Source organism: Muntiacus reevesi, chromosome 17, assembly GCF_963930625.1.
Source record: "Muntiacus reevesi chromosome 17, mMunRee1.1, whole genome shotgun sequence".
Lineage (NCBI taxonomy): Eukaryota > Metazoa > Chordata > Mammalia > Artiodactyla > Cervidae > Muntiacus > Muntiacus reevesi.
Genome location: NC_089265.1, coordinates 27,700,413 through 27,727,849, shown reverse-complemented (window position 1 = coordinate 27,727,849; position 27,437 = coordinate 27,700,413). Strand labels below are relative to the sequence as shown.

General features: G+C 39.3%; 1 protein-coding gene across 1 annotated transcript in view; it reads right to left on the bottom strand.

Annotated features, from left to right (window-relative positions):
• Nucleotides 1-27,437, bottom strand: part of FREM1 (FRAS1 related extracellular matrix 1) — a 145,735-nt gene that overhangs the window by 42,687 nt on the left and 75,611 nt on the right. The window contains exons 18-23 of the mRNA XM_065908057.1: nt 26,257-26,453; nt 22,337-22,559; nt 21,035-21,179; nt 16,070-16,211; nt 13,087-13,282; nt 6,393-6,657 (exon numbers count right to left, since the gene is read on the bottom strand). Coding sequence (XP_065764129.1) covers nt 6,393-6,657; nt 13,087-13,282; nt 16,070-16,211; nt 21,035-21,179; nt 22,337-22,559; nt 26,257-26,453 — 1,168 coding nt within the window. The remainder of the gene's footprint in view (nt 1-6,392; nt 6,658-13,086; nt 13,283-16,069; nt 16,212-21,034; nt 21,180-22,336; nt 22,560-26,256; nt 26,454-27,437) is intronic.

Sequence of the window (27,437 nt, the reverse complement as noted above, 5' to 3'; positions counted from 1 at the left end):
AAAGAGTTGTTGTGCCTAAGTGTCACTGCAGACCTAGAAGAGAAAACTGAAATGATACAAATCCAAGCTGAGCAAGATGTTTCTTACACTTGAAGCTCTGTGATACCACGGCGTGCTTCTGATTACATTGATCTCTAAATCACATTCCACCCACACCAACAATCTCAAAATTAAACTAACCAAAGTCACCCTTAGAATATTTCAAAGTGTAATTTCTATACAAAGGACAGTGGAGACTATGATGAAATTAAGTCAACAAAATCTGCTATTGAAACTCCAACAAGTGAGGAAATCACTAACCTCAAATGGAATTGACACATTCACTATTGGTCAAAGAAACGTACTTCAAAACAATCATGGAATTGTGTCTATTTGTTTTTTTCCACGTACCAGTTTTTAAATAGTCATGGAGGATAGAAGCACGCTTATGTTCCACAGATGTAAAAATCTCCTAAAACACTGCAGTGCATATAACACTGAATGATAAAAGAATTTTCTTTGGAGGTTCTTTTTTAAAATTAGAGAAGATATGGGGTTCATATTTATTTTATTAATTTGACAAATGTGACTACCAAGTTTTTTATTCTCTACAAAAGCTATCTTATCTTTCAGGGATAGAAGGTTGATGCTTTGTTGTTGAACATGAAGGAATATGAAACCAGGTTGTGTGGGCGTGATGAGTCTGCCAGCCTGCCTGAGGCAAAGGACTCAGGGACAAGAGCAGCTGGACCAGAAGTTACAGGGAGATGAGTTTGGCAGATACAGATTTTGCTTTGAAGGCTAGGCTAACATTTTTGAGCTTTCTAATTATCAAGCTGGTAAGACTGCCTACCAGGAAAATAGGATGCAATGCATGGAAAAGGAATCCTTGTCCAAAAAGTTAAAACTGCTAAGTGAAATACTCCAAATAAAACACATTTTTGGACATTTCACATACCTTGACCTGTAAAGAATACAACCTGTTTTTTTTCCTCCCACAGCTCAAACAAGAATATGGAATCAACTTTAGAATTGTAGATGGAACAAAATCATAGTTTCCTTAAAACAAAACAATATGTTTGGACAAATATATTCTAAGCAAATAGGTAATTTCATTGCTGGATCATGGAGTGTTTGCAAAATCCATTATTATTTGAAAAGAAAAAAATCACACCTGAGGAAAAATATTTGTGTTTGCTCTTCACCTTTTAAGTTATTAGACACCTTGACAATGTCAAAAATCAGGTGATACACATTTTTAGGTCCAAAAATCATGGTCTGTTTCTCAGGGGATGCTTTTCATGGAATTATGCCCATATTCCATTGTTTTCTGGTTAACTCTGTTTCCTCCCTGGAGTCTATCTGAGCAGAGGTAAAAATTGGAGACTGGGCATCCTCTCAGGGCCTCCATTTTCATGTAACCTCTCCAAAAACACACTTCATGCCTTCCACTTTGCCGTCTTTCACAATAAAGTGGCTATCTATGTAAAAACATGCTCTTTGGAGAGTCTTAAATTAGCAATTTATAGTTGAGCACAGCCTTAAGCCAGAGAACATGTAGGCATGTCAAATACTGGTGGAGAAGGAAGAAAAAGAAAATGGGAGAGAAGGGGAGAGATAGCCATCAGGAGCAAGGAGGCGAAGCAGGAGCCCCAGGCGCTGCCAGGGCCACATCAGAAGTGGCCACTTTGAGTGTCTGAGTCTGACTTTCTCCTCTGGAGACTGAATTCCAAAAAATGCCCCACTGGGTGCCCCAAGCTCCGTCTCAAGGTGGCTGCATTAGCCACATACATGTGACCTGTGTGAGGCCACTGAAGTTTCCTCATGATCCAGGAAGTCCATCTCAGACTCCTGTCTGCCTCTGATGGGCATCTGACCACAGTGAAAATCAGCAGTCTGCCCTCAGTCAGAGGGGAATGAGGGTGAGTGGGTTAGGGACCATTTAAGATAAGACACATGTTTCCTGAGGCCAGTGTTCCCAGCTGGGACGCTTGGGCAGCTGTCTGCACTGACAGAAAGCTATCAAGCCAGTGGCTAAAAGGAGGCAATGTCCCAACATGATTGGATCAAGTACATCATTCCATGTTCACAAGAAACAGTGCAAACTATTCACAAGTGGAGAACATTATCAGAGAGAGTGAGAGATGGGGTGAATTGGCCATGGTTGGCTTCCCAGTCAAAAGAAAAAAAAAGCCTAGCAGAACCAGTGTGACAAGGTCAATGGTCTGTGCCTGCAAAAGTTGACCAGATGATCTTGCAAATGGCCTGCACCATCCCCCTCAGAAGAAACCTTCCAAATAGATTTTCAAGTTTTAAAACAACAGTGCCATTGCTATTGTGGCATCAAATCAAGCTTAAGAAGCCAGTGGTGTTGGGGTGGAAGCTCCTTGTGTGGGTCCATTTTGTTTAATTTCCTTTATTATGCCCCCCCTGAGAAGAAACGCAGCCAAGATGACCACTGTCTCATGAAATTTGGGGAATGACTCTCAGATCTGTGTGGGGTGCCTGGCCGGCCTGATTTCACCATTACCATGGTGCTTTCAAGCTTTCTGCATTTCCTGGCAATAGAGTTGGCTGAAGAATCTGCCATCTGTCATGGCATTTAAAAGATAAAAATGGAATCATAAATAGAGCCAGTTCTTCAGCAAAAAAAAAAAAAAAAGTCCAACCAGCATGTCAAAATGGAGGACATTAGCATGTTCTTTTAGAACCCGGCTGCCAGCAGCTGAAGTCAGCTTGCTAATCACTTGGTGTCAGCTGTCCCAGAATGCGCTGCCAAATCCTTCTTCCAGGCCAGCAGCACCAAACAATACAGGAGAAATTTATGATTCACAAAATATTTTTGCAGAAGGTAAAATCTGACCATTAAACTCCCCCGTTTAATTAATGCTGCCATAGCTTACATTAAAAGTGAAGGGAGGAGGGAAACTCTCTGCCACAGAATTTATCTCTTCTCCCCAGCCAAATTCCTTGCCAGATTTAACAGCAAGCAACATAAATTTAGGTGATTAGATTGGTTGCATATATTTAATTTTTAAAAAGCACCATGATCACGCTTTCATTAAAACAGCCTTTCAGCTTTGGTTGAACGCCACCTGACAAACAACACAACGGTTGGGTTAGTGAAATGACAAGATTAAAACAAGGGTCTTCAGCAGATGTGAGGCTCTTCCACTATAAATATGTAAAAACTGCTGGCCAGATATCAGAAAGACACACACAGAGAAGGGTCCTTCCCACAAGTAAAGATTCCCCACAAGGTTTTTGGTACAGTCAGGGATAATGGAAAGATCTCTCCACAATGAGCTTAGCTCTGATACTCAGCTATGTCAGTTTAGGTGACTTTTTGCCTCTTCAAGACTCACTTTTCTCACCCATAAAATGGGAACAAGACATCTCTCTCAAGGTGGTGGTGTAAGGCTTAACAGCAATGATACTTGTATAAAAAGGGTCTAGTACACTGCTTGATGGGGCTTCACAGGTGGCCCTAGTGGTAAAAAAAAAAAAACCTACCTGCCAAGGCAGGAGACATAAGAGACAAGGGTTCGATCCCTGAGTCGGGAAGATCCCCTGGGGGAAAGCATGATAACCCACTCCAGTATTCTTGCCTGGAGAATCCCATGGACAGAGGAGCCTGGCGGGCTACAGTCCATAGGGTCGCACAGAGTCAGACATGACTGTAGCGACTTAGCATGCACACACACACTGCTTGATCCCTTACAAGTGTATCAAGACGAGCTTTCTTACACATAAATGAAGGGGCTGGATTAAATCAGTGTTTTCCTACCCTTGCTGTTTATTGTCTTGATGAACCTGTTTCCTAATTGTGAGTCATTCAAACACCATCTTCACAATTTTTGCCATTTTCTGGTACTACTTGTACTCTTATTACCTACTATTTTGCTTTATATCAACTCATTGTTCTTCTTAAATAAATGTGCTTGAGAAGAAACCTTTTAACGACTAAAAGATCAAAGTTTTCACTCATAAAAACGAAATCACCATAAACACGATAAAAATAAATACAAGAAACCAACTGTCTTTCATTCGCGCTAGACGTTGTTGGCCGATGGCTTGGAGCCTGAGGCCTGTACTTGCTTTGCTAAAAAGGGAAAAACAGTCCATACTGGAGAGCTGTTAAACACATATGAGCACAGGCCGCCTGAGACCTCCTTCTAGAAACAGAAGGATTGAGAATATTAAAATGGAGTTTCTCACTCTTGAATCTCTATGACTTAATGTCTCCTTTCTGGAGACAGCCAGAAAACATCATTTTGCATCTTTGTAGCATTGGTGGTACTAATCACTCATTTTACAAAATTGAGTCACAGAGTTTTTGCTAAATGAAAACCTTGCCCAGAAGCTGTCTGTGCAAAACAAACTAAAAATCAAACCACCAACAAACTAAACAAAACAAAATTATCTCAGTAACTCGAGATGTGAGCTGCAAAACACCAACAATTCTGCCCCTTCATGTGCTGTCTGGGAGAGGACCTCAGAGACTCCTGTAAATCTTCAGACACCTTAGAACACACTGGGAACAATGGACTGGGCCGAACTGGACATGGCTAGCCCCAACGGCATTGGAATCACCTGGAGAGCTTTTAAAAATATAGATTCCTAGGCCTGAAACTGGACTTACTAAGGTTGTCTCTTTGCAGTGAGGCCCAAGAATTTAAATTTTGTCAATCTCTCAGGTAACTCTCTTGAGAATCTAGAAACTTAGAAACTCCTAGGATGAATGATTTTATAAACACCCTTTAGTATGGGTTTTCCAGTGGTCATGTATGGATGTGAGAGTTGGACGGTGAAGAAAGCTGAGCGCCAAAGAATTGATGCTTTTGAACTGTGGTGTTGGAGAAGACTCTTGAGAGTCCCTTGGACTGCAAGGAGATCCAACCAGTCCATCTTAAAGATCAGTCCTGGGTGTTCATTGGAAGGACTGATGCTGAAGCTGAAACTCCAATACTTTGGCCACCTCATGCAAAGAGTTGACTCGTTGGAAAAGACCCTGATGCTGGGAGGGATTGGGGGCAGGAGGAGAAGGGGACGACAGAGGATGAGATGGCTGGATGGCATCACTGACTCGATGGGCATGAGTTTGAGTAAACTCCAGGAGTTTGTGATGGACAGGGAGGCCTGGCGTGCTGCGATTCATGGGGTTGCAAAGAGTTGGACCCGACTGAGCGACTGAACTGAACTGAACTGAGAAACACTCAAGCACTGAATTGGTAATAAGATAGTGAGCAACCAAATGATTATCTGCTTGTTAAAAACATTTGTCTAAAGAAAAAAGGAGGTATTAGTCTAAACTTCCCTGGATTTTTTTACCTAACTATACAACTCATCTTTTCAAATCATCATTCCAAATAGCAAAAAGGCAAGCAAAATAATCTTTACTGACATTTAAACATTGTTTATCATAGCAGACATACTGAATTAGATAAGATATATGATAGAGGAGAGTGGCATTTGGACATGGGTCTATCCATGTACCTGATAGTTTATGGGAACCCGTCAAATAACATAGGAGTCTGCTACAGTTGTGCTATTTTATAGCATTCTTTTGAAGGCTGTATTCTGACATGATAAAAATCATAGTGGAGAACAGAAGCTTTGTGTGTATGGAAGATGAATCAATGCTCTCAGAGCCTCTTTCTTAATTGGAAAATTCAGGGTTAGATGTGCACCAAGGCCCCCCAAAGGCTAGTCCAGGACTTCTGGGTTCTCAACCCAGCCCTGGGAATCTGTATTTATATCAAGAACCCCAGGTTCAGCCAGTTTTGATAACTGCTCAATGATAGACCCTCTAGAGTTTTTCTTGCTTTATGTGACCGGAAACAGATTTCAGTATTTTAAATGAATATAGACTTTCATTAATGTTGTATCTTTGCCTTTTCAACAGATTGTTATTCCTCCCAGTGATTTATTTGATACAGAATCCTTGAACAGGTGCACAGCCCCCAATTATAACACTGTTTCTATGGGGAAATATGATCCACTTTATGACAACATGATTTATGATATAGTTACCCGAACACATTGTGTCAAAAGGCACTGTCTGCTTATGCCAAATGTTTACTAGCAAATTTCTTTTCCTTGGATAGAAAAACAGACTCAAATAAAGAGGTAAATTACTTTGCCACATCTCTCATTAGTGGAGATCCTCAGGTCTTCACATGTCTCTTCACTGAACAGCTTGCATGGAAATTTGCTTAGGTGTTTATTTTTTAAAAAAAACAAGCCCCAATTTCTTGCCTGGCTACTACTGTCAATTTAATTGTGCACCCTTCTCTCTCATCCATCGAGGCAGTGGACAAAGAGCAGATTTATCCCGGAGCTGGAAAAGGACATATTTTTCCCTGCCTTTGTCTTTCTAAGCATTCATTCTGAAAAGTTCCCTCAGGGCTCACCTGAACATGTCTCTGTGGACAGGTGTCGTGCTCTTATCTACATAGCAGACTGTCTGTCCTGCTACATCCATTTGGCTGAAGCTCGTAATGGGGACCCCAGGATAGCGGACGTACTCAACCTGGCCAAATCGCGGTGGGGAGGTGATGACGTAGAGAAGTTCCTCAGGCTTGTCTGTTCCATCCACAGCAAGGAGAGTGGTGGTCGTCAGGAAACCTCTGTCACCTTTAGACACCAGAAGTGGTTTTGCCAGGATGACAATATCACCTGTGTGGCAGAAGAGATGGTGGTCAACATTTGAAAAATAAAACATCCATGGTGAAGGTAAAAAGCAAAGGCCAAACTGTGCAGAAATCAAAATCTCAACTCTAGGATAAGAAGAGAGGTACAGATGTAGAGAACGGATGTATTGACATGAGGGTCAGCAGAGACAGAACTGGCAGATTAGGTTTGCCATACAAGCATGCATATGCATGTGTGCCCAGGTGCTCAGAAGTGTCTGACTTTCTGCAACCCTACGGACTGTAGCCTGCCAGGCTCCGCTGTCAATGGGATTCTCCAGGCAAGAATACTGGAGTGGGCTGCCATTTTCTCCTCCAGGGGATCTTCCCAACCCAAGGATTGACCTGCATCTCCTGTGTCTCCTGCCTTGGCAGGTGGACTCTTTACCACTGAGCCACCTGGGAAGCCCATACACTACCATGCGTAAACATAGCTAGTGGGACAGCTGTTGTATGGCATGGGGAACTTAGCTCGGGGCTCTGTGATGACCTAGATGGGTGGGATGGGGCGTGCTGTTGCTGGGAAGGAGGTCCAAGAAGGACAGGATGTATGAACACATGTACACACAGAGGGGGTTCACACTGTTGTACGGCAGAAACTAACACAACATTGAAAAGCAATTACATGCCAATGAAAAAAATATTTAAGAAGAGACCAAAAAAATGCTAATATGATATAGCAAGGTTTCTATGACTGGGATTAATCAAAGAATTTGGCCAAAGACGTGGGCAGATATCACAGAGAAGGGGCAACACATAAGGCCAATAAAGATGCAAGATATGCTCAATCTCATGAAGAGTCAGGGAACTACAGATCAAGATCTCAGTAAATTGCCATCTCACATCGCTCTGATAGGCCAAGATGTGGAAGGCTGAAGACAGCAAGTGTGGAAGAGGATGTAGAATCTTGCATACAGTTCTAGTTAGAGTGTAAACTGGTACACAGCCTAGAATTATTTTGTAAAGAGTTGGATACTCACATATGCCCTGACCCAGTGATGCCACTACAGTGGTGTATTGGAAACATGTGCACTTGTACCCAGGAGGCCTGTGCTAGAAAGGCCATGGCAGCACTGTTTGTAACTGAAAACACTGGAGACAACCCAGATGCCTTTTCAGAAGGCGAATGTATAAACAAGCTGTGGCCTATTCATACAGTTGAATTTTGCAGAGTAGCAAAAGGAATGCACTAGAGCTACATGCACTCACACAGAGGTAGCTTATTAACATGTATCAGATGAGTGAGCAAGTCCCAGAGATCTATAAACAAAAGCAAGACACTTAACACAAAATTCAGGATGGTGGCTTTCTCTGGAGGATGGAACGGGTAGATAGGTAGATTCTGATACTGCAATATTCCAGTTCTTGTATGTATGGTGGCTGCACAGGTGCTGTTATATGTATTTAAAAGACTCTGTGAGTGAATGTCTGAACGAGCAAAGAAGAAGTTGATCACACACAGACAAAGGATACAAAGCTTCATAAATTAAAGGTTATAGCAAAGTTTGCTCACCTGAGGTTCATCAAAAAATGATCATAATTAAAATACCCTTAAGCTTCAACTTTGTGCTAGGTAAGGGATAAAGACTCTTTAAAATTTACACCAACATTGTGATAGGCCATTGCTAAGTGTCTAGGCTATAAATGAGGGAACTAAGGTGTACAAATGTCACCACCGTGGTAATGATTATACAGTTAGAAAACATAGAGCTAGAATTTATACCCAAGCCATCTGACCCAAGAGCACACACTCAAACATGTCACTATTTTGCTTATGCTCTTTAATACTGGAAAAGACCCTGATGGTGGAACAGATTGAAGGCAGGAGAAGGGGACGACAGAGGATGAGATGGTTGGGTGGCATCACCAACTCGAAAGACATGAGTTTGTGCAAGACCTGGGAGTTGTTGATGGACAGGGAAGCCTGGCAGGCTGCAGTCCATGGGATCACAAAGAGGTGGACACAACTGAGCAACTGAACTGAACTGATTCTTTAATATATATAAGGAATTCTTATAAACCAAAACTAAAAGGGTAAATATCCCAAAGGAAATATGTGTGAAATAAATGTCAGGTCATTTCTAATTTAAATATACAGTCAATAAGATTTTGAAAAGATATTTAGTCCTATAAAGAAATACAAAATGAAAAGAAAACATCAAGGAGGTATGATTTTGTTCCAGGAGTTCTCAATGAGGGACAATTTTGCCTCCTCTCCGGGGACATTTACCAATGTCTGGAGACATTTTGTTTATGCTATCTGAGGGGAACTACTGGCTTCTATAGCTCCATATAGTCAAAGTTATGGTTTACCCAGTAGTCATGTACGGATGTGAGAGCTGCACCATAAAGAAGGCTGCTGCTGCTGCTAATAAGTTGCTTCAGTAATGCCTGACTCTGTGCGACCTCATAGACGGAAGCCCACCAGGCTCCCCCATCCCTGGGATTCTCCAGGCAAGAGAAAGAAGGCTGAGTGCTGAAGAATTGATGCTTTTGAACTGTGGTTCTGGCGGAGACTCTTGAGATTCTCTTGGACTGCAAGGAGATCAAACCAGTCAATCTTAAAGGAAATCAGTCCTGAGTACTTGTTGGAAGGACTGATGTTGAAGCTGAAGTTCCAACACTTTGGCCACCTGATGCAAACAGCCAATCCATTCCTAGCATCCAGACCCTGATACTGGGAAACATTGAAGGCAGAAGTAGAAGAGGGTGACAGAGGATGAAATGGTTGGATGGCATCACCAACTCAAAGGACATGAACCTGGGCAAATTCTGGGAGATGGTGAGGGACAGGGAAGCCTGGCATGCTGCAGTCCATGGGGTTGCAAAGAGTCAGACACGATTTGGCCACAGAACAATGACTAACTTCTAATAGGTAAAGACCAGTTCAGTTCAGTTCAGTCACTCAGTCGTGTCCAACTCTTTGCGACCCCATGGACTGCAGCACACCAGGCTTCCCTGTCCATCACCAACTACTGGAGATTACTCAAACTCATGTCCATCGAGTCGGTGATGCTATCCAACCATCTCATCCTCTGTCATCCCCTTCTCCTCCTGCATTCAATCTTTCCCAGCATCAGGGTCTTTTCCAATGAGTCAGTTCTTCATGTCAGTTGGCCAAAGTATTGGACTTTCAGCTTCAGCATCAATCCTTCCAATGAATATTTAAGACTGATTTCCTTTAGGATGGAACTCGTTGGATTTCCTTGTAGTCCAAGGGATTCTCAAGAGTCTTCTCCAACACCACAGTTCAAAAGCATCAATTCTTCGGCGCTCAGCTTTCTTTATAGTCCAACTCTCACATCCATATATGACTACTGGAAAAACCATGGCTTTGACTAGAAGGACTTTTGCTGGCAAACTAATGTCTCTGCTTTTTGATATGCTGTCTAGGTTGGTCATAGCTTTTCTTCCAAGAAACAAGCATCTTCTAATTTCATGGCTGCAGTCACCATCTGCAGGGATTTTGGAGCCCCCCCAAATAAAGTCTCTTACTGCTTCCATCGTTTCCCCGTCTATTTGCCATGAAGTGATGGGACCAGATGCCATGATCTTAATTTTCTGAATGTTGAGTTTTAAGCCAACTTTTTCACTCTCCTCTTTCACTTCCATCAAGAGGCTCTTTAGTTCTTCTTCATTTTCTGCTGATAGAAATTCTATGGTGCACAACAAAGACTTACATATTCCAACATATTGATATTGCCATGACTGGGAAACCCTGTTTTAGATGATCAAATTAGTCTTTTTCATATATTATGCTTTTTAACTCAAAATGCAACTTAAGTTCAATGTAGAATCAGCAGTCAACCTAATGTTGCACCAAAATCTGAGCTGCAGATGCTTCAGAGGGAGTTAAGATTAATACATCAAAGAATAAAGAAGAATGAACAAAGCCAGGAAACAAAATTCACCCACAAGATGAAGGGCAGAAGATAGAGCTGAGGGGAGGAAAAATATCTAGGTATTGCCTGAACCCAGTTTTCCAGCACTGTTTTTCACATTAGTCAGAGTATTGATGAGGGTCAACTATAGGCAATGTCCTTCTAAACTTTTCTCAAAGATGTCCGATCATTTTTGCCACCGTGCAAATCAGAAGTCATGGCACAATGGGAAAGCATAAAGTTATTTATAATGGCTCCCAAAAAGTGTTCAAATATGCTAATGTTAGGGTCTAATTTAGTCTAACAATTCAGTATAATTTTATTTAGACATGAACAATTCTGATTATAAAGTTACACTACAACCTGAGAAAATTTCCTCCAAAAAGAAGGAAGGAAGGAAAAAAAATCAAAGCCGTGAAGAAGGAGGAGGAAAGAAGGAAGGATAGGATTCTGTACAGAGATAAAAAAATATCACCAAATTAAAAAAAAAAAAAAAAACTTCTGAACTACTGAAAGTTTCAACAGGTTACTGTGTCTACTTGATTAAGTTTTCACAAGTCCTTTAAGAAAATAATCACATGCCCATTGTAGCAGAGACTAGGGAGGACCTCACCAGCCTCAGTACTTTTTCTTCTGGATGTACTGTTCCAGTTTCCACCACCCAGCCTCCTTAAGGATTCAGCCACCGGGATGTATAGAGGGCAAGTACCCTACTTCCAAGCCTAGCCCATGAAATTCTCCCATTTTCCTCCACATGCCCATGTGTGCATGCACAGCCATGTACTGCTCTTTGCAAGCCCATGGACTGTAGCCCACCAGGCTCCACTGTCTATGGGATTCTCCAGGCAAGAATACCGGAGTGGGTTGCCATTTCTTCCTCCAAGGGATCTTCCTGATCCAGGGGCCAAACCCATGTCTCCTGCGTCTCCTGCACTGACAGGAGGATTCTTTACAACTGCACTACATGGGAAGTCCATTGTCATCCACATCTCACTCCCAAAGTGACTCCGAGGCCTTCAGAGACAAAGAATCCCCTGTCTAGAAAGAAGCCCCAGGTGCGTGTGTGGAACAGAACACTTCTATACTCCCCAGGGAATACACCATGCTAAGAATGACAGGGTAGTCTGCCAGCCTAATACATATGTTGTCTGCCCAGATACTTCAGTTGTATTCCATTTTCCCTGGACAAGTATTTATGAAGAATGTAGTCTTATTTTGCAAAGAGAAATAAATGTGTACAGTAACATAAACTTACTATGAATCTTCAAGGAAATAAGCAAATAAAATATACAGTCTTCCCCTCAAAAAAAAAAAAAAAATCAAAATCAGTCAATCTGGCTTAAAATTTGTTTACAAAAATTCAGAACAGCTGCAATTTTACCACAAACATGAAGTAAAACTTTTACTATACCTAAGCATCCAATTTAATTTAGCTCTGAGCTTTCTGGCAGCCAAGGCAAAAAAAAAAAAAAAAAAAAAAAAGCATTCTGTTAATCTGTCAATCAAACATGTACTAAGGATCTAACACTTTGCTTGATCCTGAGACTATATAGATCTTGGACTATACAGATGAATGAGACAGGATCTTTACTCTCCTCACACAAGCTCTAAGTGAAAGTATACAGTAGTCACAGTTGAGAATCAAAGACCTACTCTCTCCCTTGCTGAGCTTTCAGTACTTTTTTTGCTCTCCTCCTTCTGACATTTATGTGCTGTTGAGTCCCACCATGCAAATGGTCTGCTTAATTAATTCAAGAGAAGCTTACTATCAGGACTTCCCTGGTGGCCCAGTGGCTAAGATTCTGTACTCCCAATTCAGGAGACCTGGGTTCAATCCTTGGTCAAGGAACTAGATCCACATACTGCATATGAGAGTTCGCCTGCCGCAACTAAAGATCCTGTGTGTTGCAACAAAGACCCAGTGCAGCCAAATAAATACAAAATAATTTTTTTTTTTTAAAAAGAGAAAAGCATATTATCTTACAACATTCTCCCTCATCCCTAAAGTGTATGTGTTAGCACTTTCAAAGTGAAAAGAGTAACAACTTTCAACTTTTTCAACAACAAAATTCCTTTTTATTATTTTAAATTTTTAAAAAATACATTCATTTCTATTTCCTGTATCATTAGTGCATTGGAAATCTTTTCCCTTTCAAATTCTGTTTTCAAGTAATCATTCAATTCCTGAAGATAAAACTAGAGCTGGTGCATTGATTTGTAAAATTTTCCTTAAAGCATAAAACCTTGACAGTTAAAATAACCTGTGCAGCCATATTGCAGACAAGGCTGGATTTTTCATGGGCTTTTTGAAATACTGAAAATAACACATGAATTGGCTACTCTTGTAAACCAGGCAAAACAAGTGAGGAGCCCAAGGATCAAATCATAACTGATGGAATTTCAAGTCTAAGGGATGGAAGGGAGAAAGGAAAGGAGGGAAGGAGGAAGAGAGAGAGAGAAGATGAGAGAGGTTTACACCAGTGCACTTCTGCTATGCAAGTCTGTCCCGATAAAGTCCGCTAGAAATGTTTTACCTTTCCCCATATCCTTGATGGTGATGTCACAGTCAAAGGCCGGTGACCTATGGTCACCATCCCAGAGGTGGAAGGTGAAGCTGTCTTGCTTCTTGGAGTCCATAGCCCCGGTGTGTGTATATCTCAGCAAGTTCAAATCCACTTCTTCCTGAGTGCATTTCATGCCAGGGTACAGAGGGACCCAGTCCCTCCCTATCTGAAAGATGCCAGAATTAGTCAGCTGCCCAGGTTTCCCCCTCCTCCCAAGGTGTGTTAGTGAACATCTTCCATATCCTCTGAAAACTTCCAATATAAACAATATTCAGGGAAACCCCAAATTCAATTATTTTGCCATTCTACCTCATATTTTCCATTGAAATAAATGTATTGAAATCATTTCAGACCTTGAGGGAAAAAACTAGCTGTAAGCAAAGAATTTTTGGCAAAGTCATGTGGCAATTCAACTGCAGTGCTACTAAGGTATTTATCATAAGCCATCATAGCTGATTAAATATTTCAATTGAGGAGAGCAGGTGGGTAATTGAGCTGTTGGAATTGATTCTTTAAAAATTAAACGTGTTTCACTTGGGATTTCCTTTTTTCTTTTTAGTTCATATCATTGCCCAACTAATAAAACCTGTATTTCAAACCAGTTTGTCACTGGAGTTATCTGAAGTAGATAAAACACAAACAGAATGGGTGTATTTACTGTCCCTATGCTTTTCAAGTTTCCTAAAGACCAAAGAAAATGATCAAAACTTCTATTATTCCCTACATTTATATCCTGAGTCAGCACAAAAATAACTACAGATATCATATATGTATTGTTAATTATACTCTCTAAAAATAACCCAGCATTATTTAAGCATATATTCTATACAGAACTCAGTGCAGAAACTGTGGCATTTTCAATGAAAAGAGGTCTTTATGCTGAGGGAGAACTAACAACTGAGAGTATTAGAAAATGCAGTAATAATAAATGTGTCTCTGATTAATAATTCTGTTGTTATTCTCTTAAGATGTATAGCTTTCCCTAAGAGTGGCTTGTAAAAGTCATCTGACATAATTCAAGAAAAATGTCATCTTAAAAATTTACTATATGATATTATCTCTAGGGCTTTTCCTATGTTTGAAGAGACTGTAACAGAAATTTAAACATTTGTTTTTCATTTCCCTTGACGCATTATTTCACATGCCCTCCTCTCCCCTCACCGTGTTACCACTTCCTTTTGTCACTCTATCTGATAAAGTTCCCTCCTCTTTACTGTTTATGCCCAGCTGATGTTTACACATAGGTAGGCTCTGCCCCAGTTCTCACTGGGTGAAAGTTAATTATATTCTAATAATTAGGTTCATTGTTTGTTTGCATTATAAGGTCTATTTGAAAATTTAATTTTTAAAGCACTCTTTCAGGTTTTAAACCAGACAGCCTGTAATCTATTTAACTTTTTTCCTTATAGTCTTTTCCCAGAAAGTAAATATAGAAGAAGATACATTTTGCTTTCCCTCATCTCCACCTAATTCCTTACTTGCATTCCCAAGTGTGGGCTTTGACTTGACAAAATCCGTCTGCAAGTCCCCAAAGAGGAAGAAAATAAGAGCTGGACTCAAGGTGGGTAAAATGCAAGATAGTCAACAAGAAAACAAACATGCACAAGAAAGTCCAGGAGGCCTGGTCCCTGGTTTGGAGAGACTTGGAGAACCCCTCGGGAGCTGGGAGAGAACTCTATGGCGCCACATTGGGAACCTGGACCCATCTGGATTTTTACATAACCAAAAACACTTTTGCTCCCATGCCACCCAAATGTGTGAGCTCTCACTGCATTTCTGCTTCATTACTCTCAGAAATGAAATAAGGCCACAGCTGCACCTCAGTTTAAATCAGTGATTTCTCTTCACTTCGATTCTCTATGGTGCCTACAATCTAAGACAATCAAGCTGTTCCACACAGAATATGTCCTTGCTGCTATTATCAGGCTGTGTCTACATTTTATTAAAAGTTAAGCATTCAAATAATCACATAGACATTTTGATGAGTTACTCGAGTGACCTTCTCAAGTGACAGATCTGTAATTTGTATTGAGTTGATCCTTGGGCATCACATACAAAGTCTGAACTAGTCTGGTGAGCACCATTTGTTAAAAGACTATCTTTTCTCCACTGCTTGGTCAAAAATTGGTTGCCACACTTGTGTGGGTCTATTTCTGAGCTCTCAGAAATAGAGATTTCTGATTCCCTGGTGGCTGAGATAGTAAAGAGTCTGCCTGCAGTGTGGGAGATGGAGTTCGATCCCTGGATGGCAAAGGTCCCCTGGAGAAGGAAATGGCAACCCAGTCCAGTATTCTTGCCTGGAGAATTCCATGGATGGAGGAGCCTGGCAGGCTACATGTAGTTCATAGGGTCACAAAGAGTCGGACACAACTGAGCGATTTCACTTTTACTTTCGTTCTGTTCCATTGATCTATTTGTTTGTTCCTGTACCAAACGTACACTGTCTGGATTACTATAGTTATATAGTCAGTCTTGAAGTCCGGTAGTGTCAGTCCTTGAATTTCATTCTTCTATATTGTGTTAGCTATTCTGGGTGTTTTGCCTCTCCAGAGAAGCTTTAGAATCAGTTTGTTGATATTCAAAACTGCTCTAAAGAATAAAGCCCATTTTTTAAAATAAAAATCTGATGGAAATAAAGATATCACAAAGTATGCCTGATTCTCATCAGAAACTAGACAACTTGCTTTCCCCCGTAACTTCCTGTCCTCCAATTTAGGTACAATCCTAAGGAAAAATGAGCAGTGAAAAACTGTGATTTTGGTTGAATTTACCCTGAAATGAGTAAGTAAATTTAGAATAGTGTGAGCTCACTCCAAAGTAGGAAAATTAAAATTTCTACTTTTGGGCCAAATATGATTACGACAGAATAAATTCGGTTATGCAAATCTGTGCATTGAAAAAATTTAAACCTGTTACAGTCAATCTGAAAAATAAAAGTAAAAAGGCGACCAACCTTAAGTTGAAGTTGCCCATTTTGGGGAAGTCTTTCAAATAAATAGTAAATCTTCTCCCTGGGTGAGTCTTCATCTATGGCTGAGAGAACAGCACTAGAAATAATACGAGTTTCACCCATATTCATTGTAATTTCAGCCTTCCTGTAAAAAAGATACCTGGGTTGATACTGAAACAGAAGACATTGCTTTAACAGGGGGCAGTCATAATGATTATTACAGTGCTCAAGCTTCAAAAATTAGGGAATGATTTTCAGTCTCCAAAGTACTAAATATGATGAGTCAGTCTTGTGAAACCAGCTCTCATTTCACCTTACCTGTGAAAGTGCTGAAAACATTTAGCCAGGATTGATGAGTATGGCATGAGGTAATTACCTACTCCTGCTTACATGTGTAGACTTTATAATTTTATATTAAAACTTGTTTTATAAACTGATATTTTTCCAAAATTTTATTTGATACAAATACAACAACAGCTCCATGAAGTAAGTGGGCTAGGTATTCTCCTTCTAATTTTATAGACAGAAACTTAAAAAGCTGAAATGGCTTACTCACAGGTATTCTGGTACCCTTTATGATAGACGATTATGAATTTGGTGATATTCAGGAAATCTGTAGCCCTCTACATTACTCTTTCTCCTTGATAATCTTCTGGATAACTAGCATTCTAGCATTGTTTTCACAGCAATTCATCTTTTCCAAGTGCCACAGCTGCCCGGTCAACTCCTGGCATCTTGAAGAGAAGGCTGGGGCAGGGAGCAGCTGCTCCTTCTACCATAGAAGCTGCTTCTGTGGTTTCATGTGTCCTGTAAAGGGTGACCGCCTTCATAGCCAATATTGCCATTTTCCCTGGTCTCACCAAACTAAAGAGGGGATTTCTTTCCACCTGTTGTTTTTTGTTCTTGGTTTTGGTCATCACACATGAACAAACTGTGACACTTTGTTTCTGAGAAAAACACTTTGTTTCCTTGGGATTAAGATCAAGGACATTTTTGTAGCAAACTGACCATTCTCAACAGCCTTCCAGTCCTCTGCTGAGAAGTCAAAGCCCAAACACCTCAGTTCTAACCTTACTAGGTTTCTCTTGCCTCCTCAGAACTGACACCTTCCCTGGTAGTAGGAGGCAACTTTTGCTCTCCTCTTTACAAGAGACTATAGTACCACTGAGGTAGGAGAGAGATGGTAGGAGATAGATGGGCCCCTGGGCTGAACAGCTGGTGTTCGTCAAGTGGAGTAAAATTGCAGCTTTGTTCTCACCCAGACACTCCAAGCATAAAGCTAGTGGCAGAAGCTGGGCGCTGCTGAAGTAAAGAGACAAGAGGACCAATTCTGAGGTCAAGGAAAACTTCTCTGTCTGCACAGATGCAGGAAGACTCCTTGGTGGTCAAAAGACAGGGCGCACCACCTGTGTGGACATGTACCCACAAGCGTCTGCAGTGGAATCCATCTTAGTAAAAAGGTGCACACACATGTTGGGGAGAATCCTTGAACAGGTCACATATGGGAAAAGAAACAAGATAATTGGCCAAAGGTCAACATAGATCTGGAAGTACTGTCCTATGTAAGTGATTTAAATCACCTCCTTACTGCACTCCTCACTAGGGTGGACACACATACCCTTTCTCTCCAGGTGTGTATTTCTCCCTTACTTCACTCTTAAACACACAAAACGATTCTCTATGTGCTCTCCCATATGCTAAGCTGTGTCTCTGATAATAAACTTTGTACCTGTTGTTACAGTTTTGGCCTCCTTGAGAAACGCATTTTTCAATAAGGATAAGAGCCAGAGTCACTTTGCTTCTAACCTTCAGACCCTTGTTGTCTAGTGGCGAGGATTCCTCATTTTCATCCAGGCTACCCATGTTCAATTCTGGGGCAAGAGACTAAGATCTTTCTTCTTAGTCTCTCTTAGATTGCTGTCTCTCCAAGATCAACATCATTCTAGGAGGCTAGAATGATGGTTTGGGGCTATGGAGATTAGTGGTGATTTTATTTACTTATTTTTTGGGCCTCACGTCTTGTGGGTCTTAGTTCCCTGACCAGGTATTGAATTCCAGCCTCTGGCAATGAGTGCATGGAGCCCCAACCATTGGACCACCAGGAAATTCCCAGTGGTGCTTCTAATAGAAATAGATGAACTGAAACAGGAAGCCAATACAATGAAGATAATAAGGAGTCTGGTAGAAAGAAATGGTCAGAAATAAATGTCAGAGGGTTCAAGAGAGAAGAAAGTGTGTCACTGTGTGTTACCCTGAAAGAGACAAAGGCTTAGTCTAGGTAATTTATTTGGGAACTGACCTCAGGAACACGTGAGAGGGAGGGGCATTAACAAGGCCCAGCCAGATGAGAAAAGCCATTAGATTTGGTGGGAAAGCCATTAGATTTGGAGACAGTTGGCAGAAATGGAAGAAGCAAGCACAAGCTATTTCTTCAAACAGTTTGGCACTGAAATGAATGAAGGACTGGGTCACCATTGCAGTCTAAAATGAAGATATTTGCTAGCAATGATGATAATAACTGACATTTATGAGAACTTACTATGGACTAACCAATCTTTCAAATACTTTTACATATTTTAATTCATTGAGCCCTTTCTTTCAACAACCACATGAAAAGGATACGTTATTACCCTCATTTATAAAGAGGTTGACAAAGAGGTAGCAAGAGGTTAAGTAATACATTCAATATCAAATCAGGGCCTGCCTAGTGGCTTAAATGGTAAAGAATCTGCCTGTAGTATGGGAGACCTGAGCTTGATCACTGGGTCAGGAAGATCCCCTGGAGATGAGAATGGCTATCCACTCCAGTATTCTTGCCTGGAGAGTTCCATGAACAGAAGATCTGGGTGGGCTACAGTCCATAGAGTCACAAAGAGTTGAACATGACTGAAGAGCTAGAACTTTCACTTTCTTTTTCTCCCAAGATCACACTACCCACAAGTGGCTGAATCAAGACAGTTTGGCTCCAGAATTTGCTCCCTTCACTATTAACCATATCCCTGTGTCTTGTTAGCAGAAGGAATGAAAAGGGAAGAGACGGAATATGCAGTTGAGAAAAAATAATGGAGCATGTTCTGAGAGAAGAAGGCAACAGGTGATATGCTCAAGGACACATATGGAAGGGAAAAGAAGAAAAGGGGGGAAAAAGGAGAGATTTCAAAGCAGGGCTGAAGGAACGTTGGTGATTCTGTAGATGAAGCTATGTCAGGAAGTTTAACGGCAAAAACCTAGCAAGAAATAGTAAATCAGATAAGACTGAATGAGTGCCTTAAGTCATTTTACCTTTCTGGTCTTAGCTATCTTAGTGAAGAAAACAATAGCTAATTCACACAGTTTTGGTGAGGATTTAAATAAATATATGTGAACAAATACAGCACACTGCTGTATAGAATGTATTTAATAAACATCATTTTTCACCTCTCTCCCTCTTTTGTAGACAAAGTGAGGTCATCAGAAAGGAGGCTTTTTACTGCCAAAATATCTTTCAGATTTTCAATTTTATAAATTAACATTATACTAATTGAACATTCCAGCTAGGAAATAAGGAAATAGTATGTGTATCACTGATTCATTTTGCTGTACAGTGGAAAGTAGTTTCAGTCACTCAGTCATATTTGACTCTTTGCGATCCCATGGACTGTAGACTGCCAGGCTCCTTTGTCCATGGTATTCTCCAGGTAAGAATATTGGAGTGAGTAGTCATTCCCTTCTCCAAGGGATCTTCCCAACCCAGGAATCAAACCTGGGTCTCCTGTAGGCGGATTCTTTACCATCTGAGCCACCAGGGAACACAACATTGTAAAGGAACTATAATCCAATAAAAATAAATTTAAACAAATAATTATTCCTTAAATAAGGAAAAGCGTTTCAAAAGAAAGATGAGTTATAAGCCCAGAAATCAATACAATTTGAAAAAATTTTTATAAATACACAAATCCTAAGAACACCCACACAAAAATTTCCTATTGAATACTCTTAGTCAAACTGATGTCTGAGATGCAACTCTCCAAAAAATTATCTCCAGCATCCAAGGACCTCAGTGGCCATAAGTAAACAGCAAGATAAGGAAAGGATTTGTTTCTTTTCTGTAAAGTGGAGGAGACTTTCCGAGTTTACACACTTTCAAGAAGTTGTTCACTTCCTAACAAAAACTTAGACTGTCTACTCAATGCCCATCATGTTACACCATTGACATGGTCAGAGAGTACCAAGAAGCGCACAGCTCCCTTGATCTAGGAACTTAGAAGAGTTGGGTTTCCTAAAATTTTAACCTTTAGTTAACCTTTTAGTTCTCTATAGTTGCCAATGATAAGAGAAATGGCTGGAACTAAAGAAATATAACCAATGAAGATTCTGTATCTATGATCAAACTGATCAGGTACTGAGAAAGTTTGCAAAGTATAATACAGAATTTTTAAAAGGTGGTCATCTTGACCTCAGGTGGCAACAAGATATTGATCCCTATGGAACACAGAAGAGGACTGGAGGACAATGAAATATGGCGATGAAAAAAATCATGGCAATATATTTCCCTCAGCCACTCTTAGCTCAAAGCTTAACCAAATCCACAGTAGGGACTATCTTCTGTTGTATTATCATACTTTAGTTGAATTTATTTATTAATTACTCTCTGGTTTGTGTGTACGTGTATAAGTGCGTGTGCTTAAATATTTAGTACACTGTTCATTCCATATTGTATGTATGATCATTTTGAATTACTGACAACTAAATAGAAGTTTTAGAGGAAAACCAAATAATTAAAAGGCTAATTTGAGAAATTTTAAGGAGGAGTTATGTTAACTAACATTTGCACTGAAGGTTCTAGGTGATTAAGTCCGTGGGAAAGTTGCAACAGGCAGGAATTGTTAAAGACTTCTCTCTGGAGGAAATACATTACACTTGCATCTAGTATTCCAGACCTTGGAACTTCATATAGAATCTCAAATGGACTCTTTTCAGGTAACTTACTTGCTCAGCATTGGTTTTTCATCATTAACTGGGGTGACCTCTACAAAAATGGTTTTAAGTATTTTATGCTTCCCATCTGACACCTGGATTGTAAAGTCATCAGCAAGACTCTCTGAATCATCATGCATGTACATCAACCTCATTCCTGGACAAAGGGAAGAAAGAGAGAAAGCAAATCTTTCTTATGATTAAACCATTTCAAAACCTGTCACAAATAATTTGTTTTAATTTCCAAGGCATTGTTATTAGCATGAGCTCATTAATCAGCGCAATAAGGTAAAATCAAATTATTTTAAAAGTAAGAGTACCCTCTAGTTCATTAAAAATTCCTGTTTAAACAAGTTAGTATTTGATAAGGGTCTTACTTAAAGTCATTGAGGAAAAATATATTATTCAATAAACCAAAAGAGAACAATAGTGACAGGGTATTTAAATGAAACAAAAAATTAGTTCATTACTTAGGGGAATTTGTATTAAGATCCCTACCTCAAGCCAACAATCAAAATAAATCTTAGGTGAATCAAAACTTAAATGAAAAACTATTTTTAAAGCCTATATAACATTCACATGGAAAAAATGGAACTTTCATATGTAGCTGGTAGAAAAGTATAATGATGAAGCTATTTTGGAAAACAGTTTGACAGAGGTTTAGGTTTGATCCCTGGGTCAGGAAGATCCCCTGGAGAAGGAAACAGCAATACACTCCAGGATTCTTGCCTCTAAAATCATATGGACCGAGGAGCCTGGCAGGCTACACTTCATAGGGTCACAAAGAGTTGGACACATCTGAGCACATGAGCATATGGGATAAGATCAATTTTTCAAAAACAGTAATGAAAAAATACTTTAGGCTGCTATTTCAATGTGTCATTTCCTTAAAGAACAAATTAGCACCTCAGAGAATAATGAATTATTATAGGTTGTTCTATATTTGTTTCAAATGTGGAGGTTTTGACAGACAAATCTCTTTAAATTTAGTTTCATAATCTCAATAGTTTTTAAAAGGAATTTTTTTATTATGTGATTAAAACCTTGGGGTAAAATACAAAAATTCAAAAATATCATTTTTACTGATGCTCTTAAGGTGAAAGAAGATACTATTTCTTTTTCAATTACCCACTCTGTCTAGCTGAGACTTTATGCTCTGCATTAATCCAGAGCCCAGAGAAAACCCTTGAGGGATAAATGAATATAGGCAAAGGCCATTTCTTCAATTCCTCTTTCTGTGGTTTATTACTATCTTTTCTGGGTTAAATTATTAAATCAACAACAACAAACAAATTGAAATGAAACATGATATACCATTCTTGAGGAGTTCCATGGAAAAGTTGTAGACAAGCTCATACTTCTGGTCAGGGCTGACTGATTGCTTATATTGAAAAAAGTTTCTGCTAAATGCCCTATTGATGAGGAGGCCATGACGTGGCTTGTGAGTGATACTGAACAGCAAGGGGTTCTTGGGAATGTCCCGGTCAGTAGCACTGATGATGGAAGAATCCAGCTCTCTCATCTGACCCTCACACACCTAAACAAAGACAAGAGAAGTCAGCCACATGTGAAATGAAACCTGTCTTTCTTTTGGAAAAAATCTTAAAAAATAATTTTAAGAGATCCCCACAAATTTTCCATGAGGTTTGTGTGTAATGAGTCCTAAAAAGAAATTGCTAATTTAACATGACCTTAGAAGACAATAAGAAATCTATTCATCTTTCTCATGTGTTTTTCTGAAGATTTCAAAGCACTTTATTCATTTCCATGAAGGACTAAGAATATAAATAAATAAATAAGGATATATATATATATATATATATATATATATATACACATAATCTCATATATATGATTCATAATTCAAAGATCAGGGACTAAAGCAACCAAAAGGATGCTTGCTTTCTGGAAGTCACAGAGTTCAGTTGTAAAACAGGGTGTAGACCCTGGCTGTCCTAACCTGCCATTTTAACCTCTGCACCTTGCTGCTCTCACAGTTCTTTTTTTCTGCTTTACAAATGGCATAGATATCTGCTACACACACTGGGGGGTGTTAGGTGTATTTAATTTTCATCATTGCAGCAAACACTGCTATATCTCAATTACAGTCAACCACAGTTGAGAGGATGCTCCTGGATACACAACAGTATATATTTTAATGCTGGGTCCCTGATCTCTTCTCTGTCCTCACACCACTAATTTGCCTGAACAACCCCATATCCCACTTCAAGTTTCATAATCCTTTAAGCATAAAGAGACCTGAGTGTTTTTCATTTCATGTAGGATCTAGTTATTTAGAAACATTTGTACCATTAACATGGTGCTTAGTCATCTTCATCTTCTTTTCTCATAGCAAGGGAACAAAAAAGTATTTCTGCTTCCTACTGTGAAATACAGCAAGATCTAAATAATATGAGTATATAAGTTTAGTATGTGTTTATTGGGCACGTACAGAATCACTGTAAGAATATGAATATTCTAAAGAATCAAAGTCCACATGAGACTGTGATGTCCTGTTCATCATTAAGACAAGGAAGAAAATATCTAGCTCTACTAAATACATATAAACAAGAAGTAGGAGAGGGTGGAGGAATCCAGGAATGTCTTTGTGGCTGAGTGGACATTTTAGGTTTGAAGAAGACATGGGCTTTAGACTTGTGAAAATACTCTCTCTTCAGCCTCTCTTGAGGACTTTGAAAAGAGCCTTCCTACAACTACTTGCATGTACAAAACAAGAATCATAATATCTGACATTTAGGCTAAAATTGTGCTAGTTCCCTTTTATCTGGCCTACATTCTAAAAACTGAGATGGCAAAAAAATTTAAAAAATTAAAAAATTTAAAAAAATAAAAAACTGAGCTGGCATAATAATTTAATGCACGGTGATAGAAGTAGGGAATCATCTTTGATAGCAACTTGCATTTTTCTCCAAAAACTTTAATAAAGCAACCCAAAAAAGATGTTCTAATCATCTTTCTTTATAAAGCTCGGGACTCCTGGACTCATTGTATGGCAAACTTTCCCATTTACAAAATGGTAAATTCATTCAGAAGATGACTGGGAAATTTTATCCAAAAAATGTGAGATTCTTCTTTGCACATTCAATAATTTATTGAGATTATAAATAAAAGGTTTAGATAAATAGACATAAAACACAGAAACTCACTAGTAGACAGCTTTGAAATAGATTATAATAACTTAAAATCTCATTTTTTTGTGCTGCAAGTTGCAGCACAACTTGATGGAAGCCCAGCTAGCTATAAAATAAATACACTTTTCCACAAGAAAGCAAAATACATATGACTATTTTAAAAAATCACTGGAAGCTTAAAGTCAGCTCTGCCAATAACACATGGGGCTCCATATTTGTTACTCTTCAACAGCCTCTGTAAGCAATTCGCAGGGGAGAAAAAAGGCATGATTACTTTCAGAGAAGAGCAAGAGACAAATTCCCAGTGGCCTAATTATTTTAGAAACTCCAACCCTAGATAGATACAAGACAATAGAGGTAGGTATAGAAGGAGTCATTTGTAATTTCTTCTCTCTCTCATAATTACTGAAGAGCTCTCTGGAGAAATCCATGTGCCAACAGCAGAGGAATGGCAGGCGCTGGCTTTTAAGTCTCATTCTGGGACTTTTAATTCTCATCCTTTTAAGTCTTATATACCATTAAGACTTGGCAGAAAATTAAAATCAAATAAAGACTTTTGCATTTAGAATTTGATGATTTTTAGTGAAAAATAAGACAAAATAATGGTTTCAAAGCAACTTTGATCAATGTCTGATAAAAGACGTCAAACGCAACAAGACTAATATGAATGACACCTATTTAATAAGGGTTTCTAAGGAGATGGTTAGATAGTGTCACAACTCAATGGACATGAATTTAAGCAAACTCCAGGAGACAATGGAGGACAGAGGAGCCTGGGGTGCTACAGTCCATGAGGTTGCAAAGAGTAAGACATGACTTAGCAACTGAACAACAGCAAAATGTGCCTGACCATCATGATAGTCATGGCCACCCTAAAGGAAGATCTGATACACATTTTGCAGATGAGGAAACAAAAACACAGAGAGAAATAACTTACCCAGGACACTACGACTAGTAAACAGCAACACCAAGTCCCTCATATTCCAAAGCCAGTACTCATTCATTTAATCAGAATATGCTATGAGTATGTATGGATTAAATAATTGCATAAAAATTAGGATTGTGTAAAAAGAATTATATGCTCATATGAAAATATTAAAATATAGTAATCAAAGGCTTTTTTAAGCAGAAAGCAGGGTATATTAATGGTCTCTGATTTGTAGGTGAAAACATACAGAAAAGTCATATACATACATACACACATACATACATACATACATACATATCATTGGCATGGGCACAAATTACTTCTGTGGAAATTAATTACTAAAAACTCAACTGATGGGGAGTGACCATGCAGAGGGACTGTTAAAGAGGGAGAATTTCATAATTCACTGTGTAAGTTTCACAACATTCTAACTTGTTTAACCACATATTTATTATTTTTTTTAAGTCAACAATTATCTCAGCAGTGATATGCTGGGCCATTTTAACTATGCCTAAATTTTTAAATAAAACTAACAAATATTATTATATAATATAATGGCATTTTAAAACTGCACAAAAATAATGGTCCAAATTGTATTTTTTCTGGTCATATATCTTTATAAACAGCTATATAAAAAAGATCCCTGTAGTTTGTGAATTAAGAGTCCTTGCTATTGTGACACTGGTTAAGGTAGCATGCTATGGAATCAAAGCACCTGGGCGCAAATCCCCTACTTTTTACTTACTACAAAGCTCTGTGATCTGGGGACACTAACTTAACCTTTTTAGTCTCATTTATTGCAGTTATTACATGGCAATAATAATGCCATCACTTTAAAAGCCTATTATGAGGATTCAATATGAACACATGTAAAGGGTTTGCAACAGGACCTCCTAGCAAACACTGCATTCTATATACAGACAACTGTTATTTAAACTATGCAATTGCCTTCTGTTAGCAATTATTATTATCATGACCATCATCATTACTATTAGAAAAATATTTATCAAGTGATTGCATTACATAGCATAGGTTACTGCCCTCTTTACTCACTAACTTGATGTGTTAAGTGCACATAGACCGATGTAAATAGATTAGGTGAAAACAAAAACTAGAAAATGATAGAGGCTAAAAATTCAAATTATCTTTCTTACAGTAATATTCTGCACTATAAAATCAGGAGCTTCATCATTTGTAGCGTTGATTATAATGTAAAATGGTATCTCCATGGAGCGTCGCTTCCCATCGGTGACATACAACATAAACTTGTCAGCCGTTGGCTCCATCCCCAGATGCCTGGACTGCACATAGTTAATATGTAAAGCCTTCATGTCTTTCCACTGAAACGAAGCTAGAGCACAAGAAAATGGAGCAGGTAAATAAGAAAAATAGATTTTCCCAAGCTACTGGTCCTTAGTCCTTAACCCAATAGCCTATTTCTCAGCAGAGCAAATAAGAGATCACAGCAGTTGACCTAAGGATCAGTTATCACAGACTTCTATAATGACTATACCCATCAACATAAAAACATATCCATAAATTACCAGGAAGAATTAAAAGTTGCATGGAGAACAGAAGGGCTGTAACTGCTAACTAGGACATAGGGACCTTGTGACCATCATTCACATACTTGGAGTGAATGTCAGAGAGACCTTGATTAAAATCAGTGCTCCGGAGTGAGCAGTTCTTGTCATATTTGAACAAGAAAGGAACCATCTCTTTCATATAAAGGCAAATCAAGAGTTCATCAACCATCTGTCAGTTGCTAAGTTGTCTCCAACTCTTTGCAACTCCATGAGCTATAGCCCGCCAGGCTCCTCTGTCCGTGGAATTCTTCAGGCAAGAATACTGGAGTGGGTTGCCATTTTTCTCCAGGGGATCTTCCCCATCTAGAGATCGAACCCCAGTCTCCTGCATGGCAGGCAGATTCTTTACCATCTGAGCTACCAGGATGGTAGCCTATTGTCAGCTTACTTGATTGCATATCAAGCAACTGGCAGGAATGAGTGAAATTAACTGACCTGCTATTATGGTATTCTGATATCGACTTAAATCAAAAGATAAAAACGCTCTGTGTTGTGTATTAAGTCACAGGCAGCAGTTTAATCGCTAAGTTATGTGCAACTCTTGCAACCCCATGGGCTGTAGTCTGCCAGGCTCCTCTGTCCATGGGATTTTCCAGGCAAGAATACTGGAGTGGGTTGCCATGTCCTCCTCTGGGGGATCTTCGTTACCCAGGGATTGAACCCGGTCTCCTGCATTGCAGGCAGATTCTTTACCAACTGAGCTAGCTAAGGCCCCCACCCTAAGTCACAGGAGAAATTGCAATTAATGC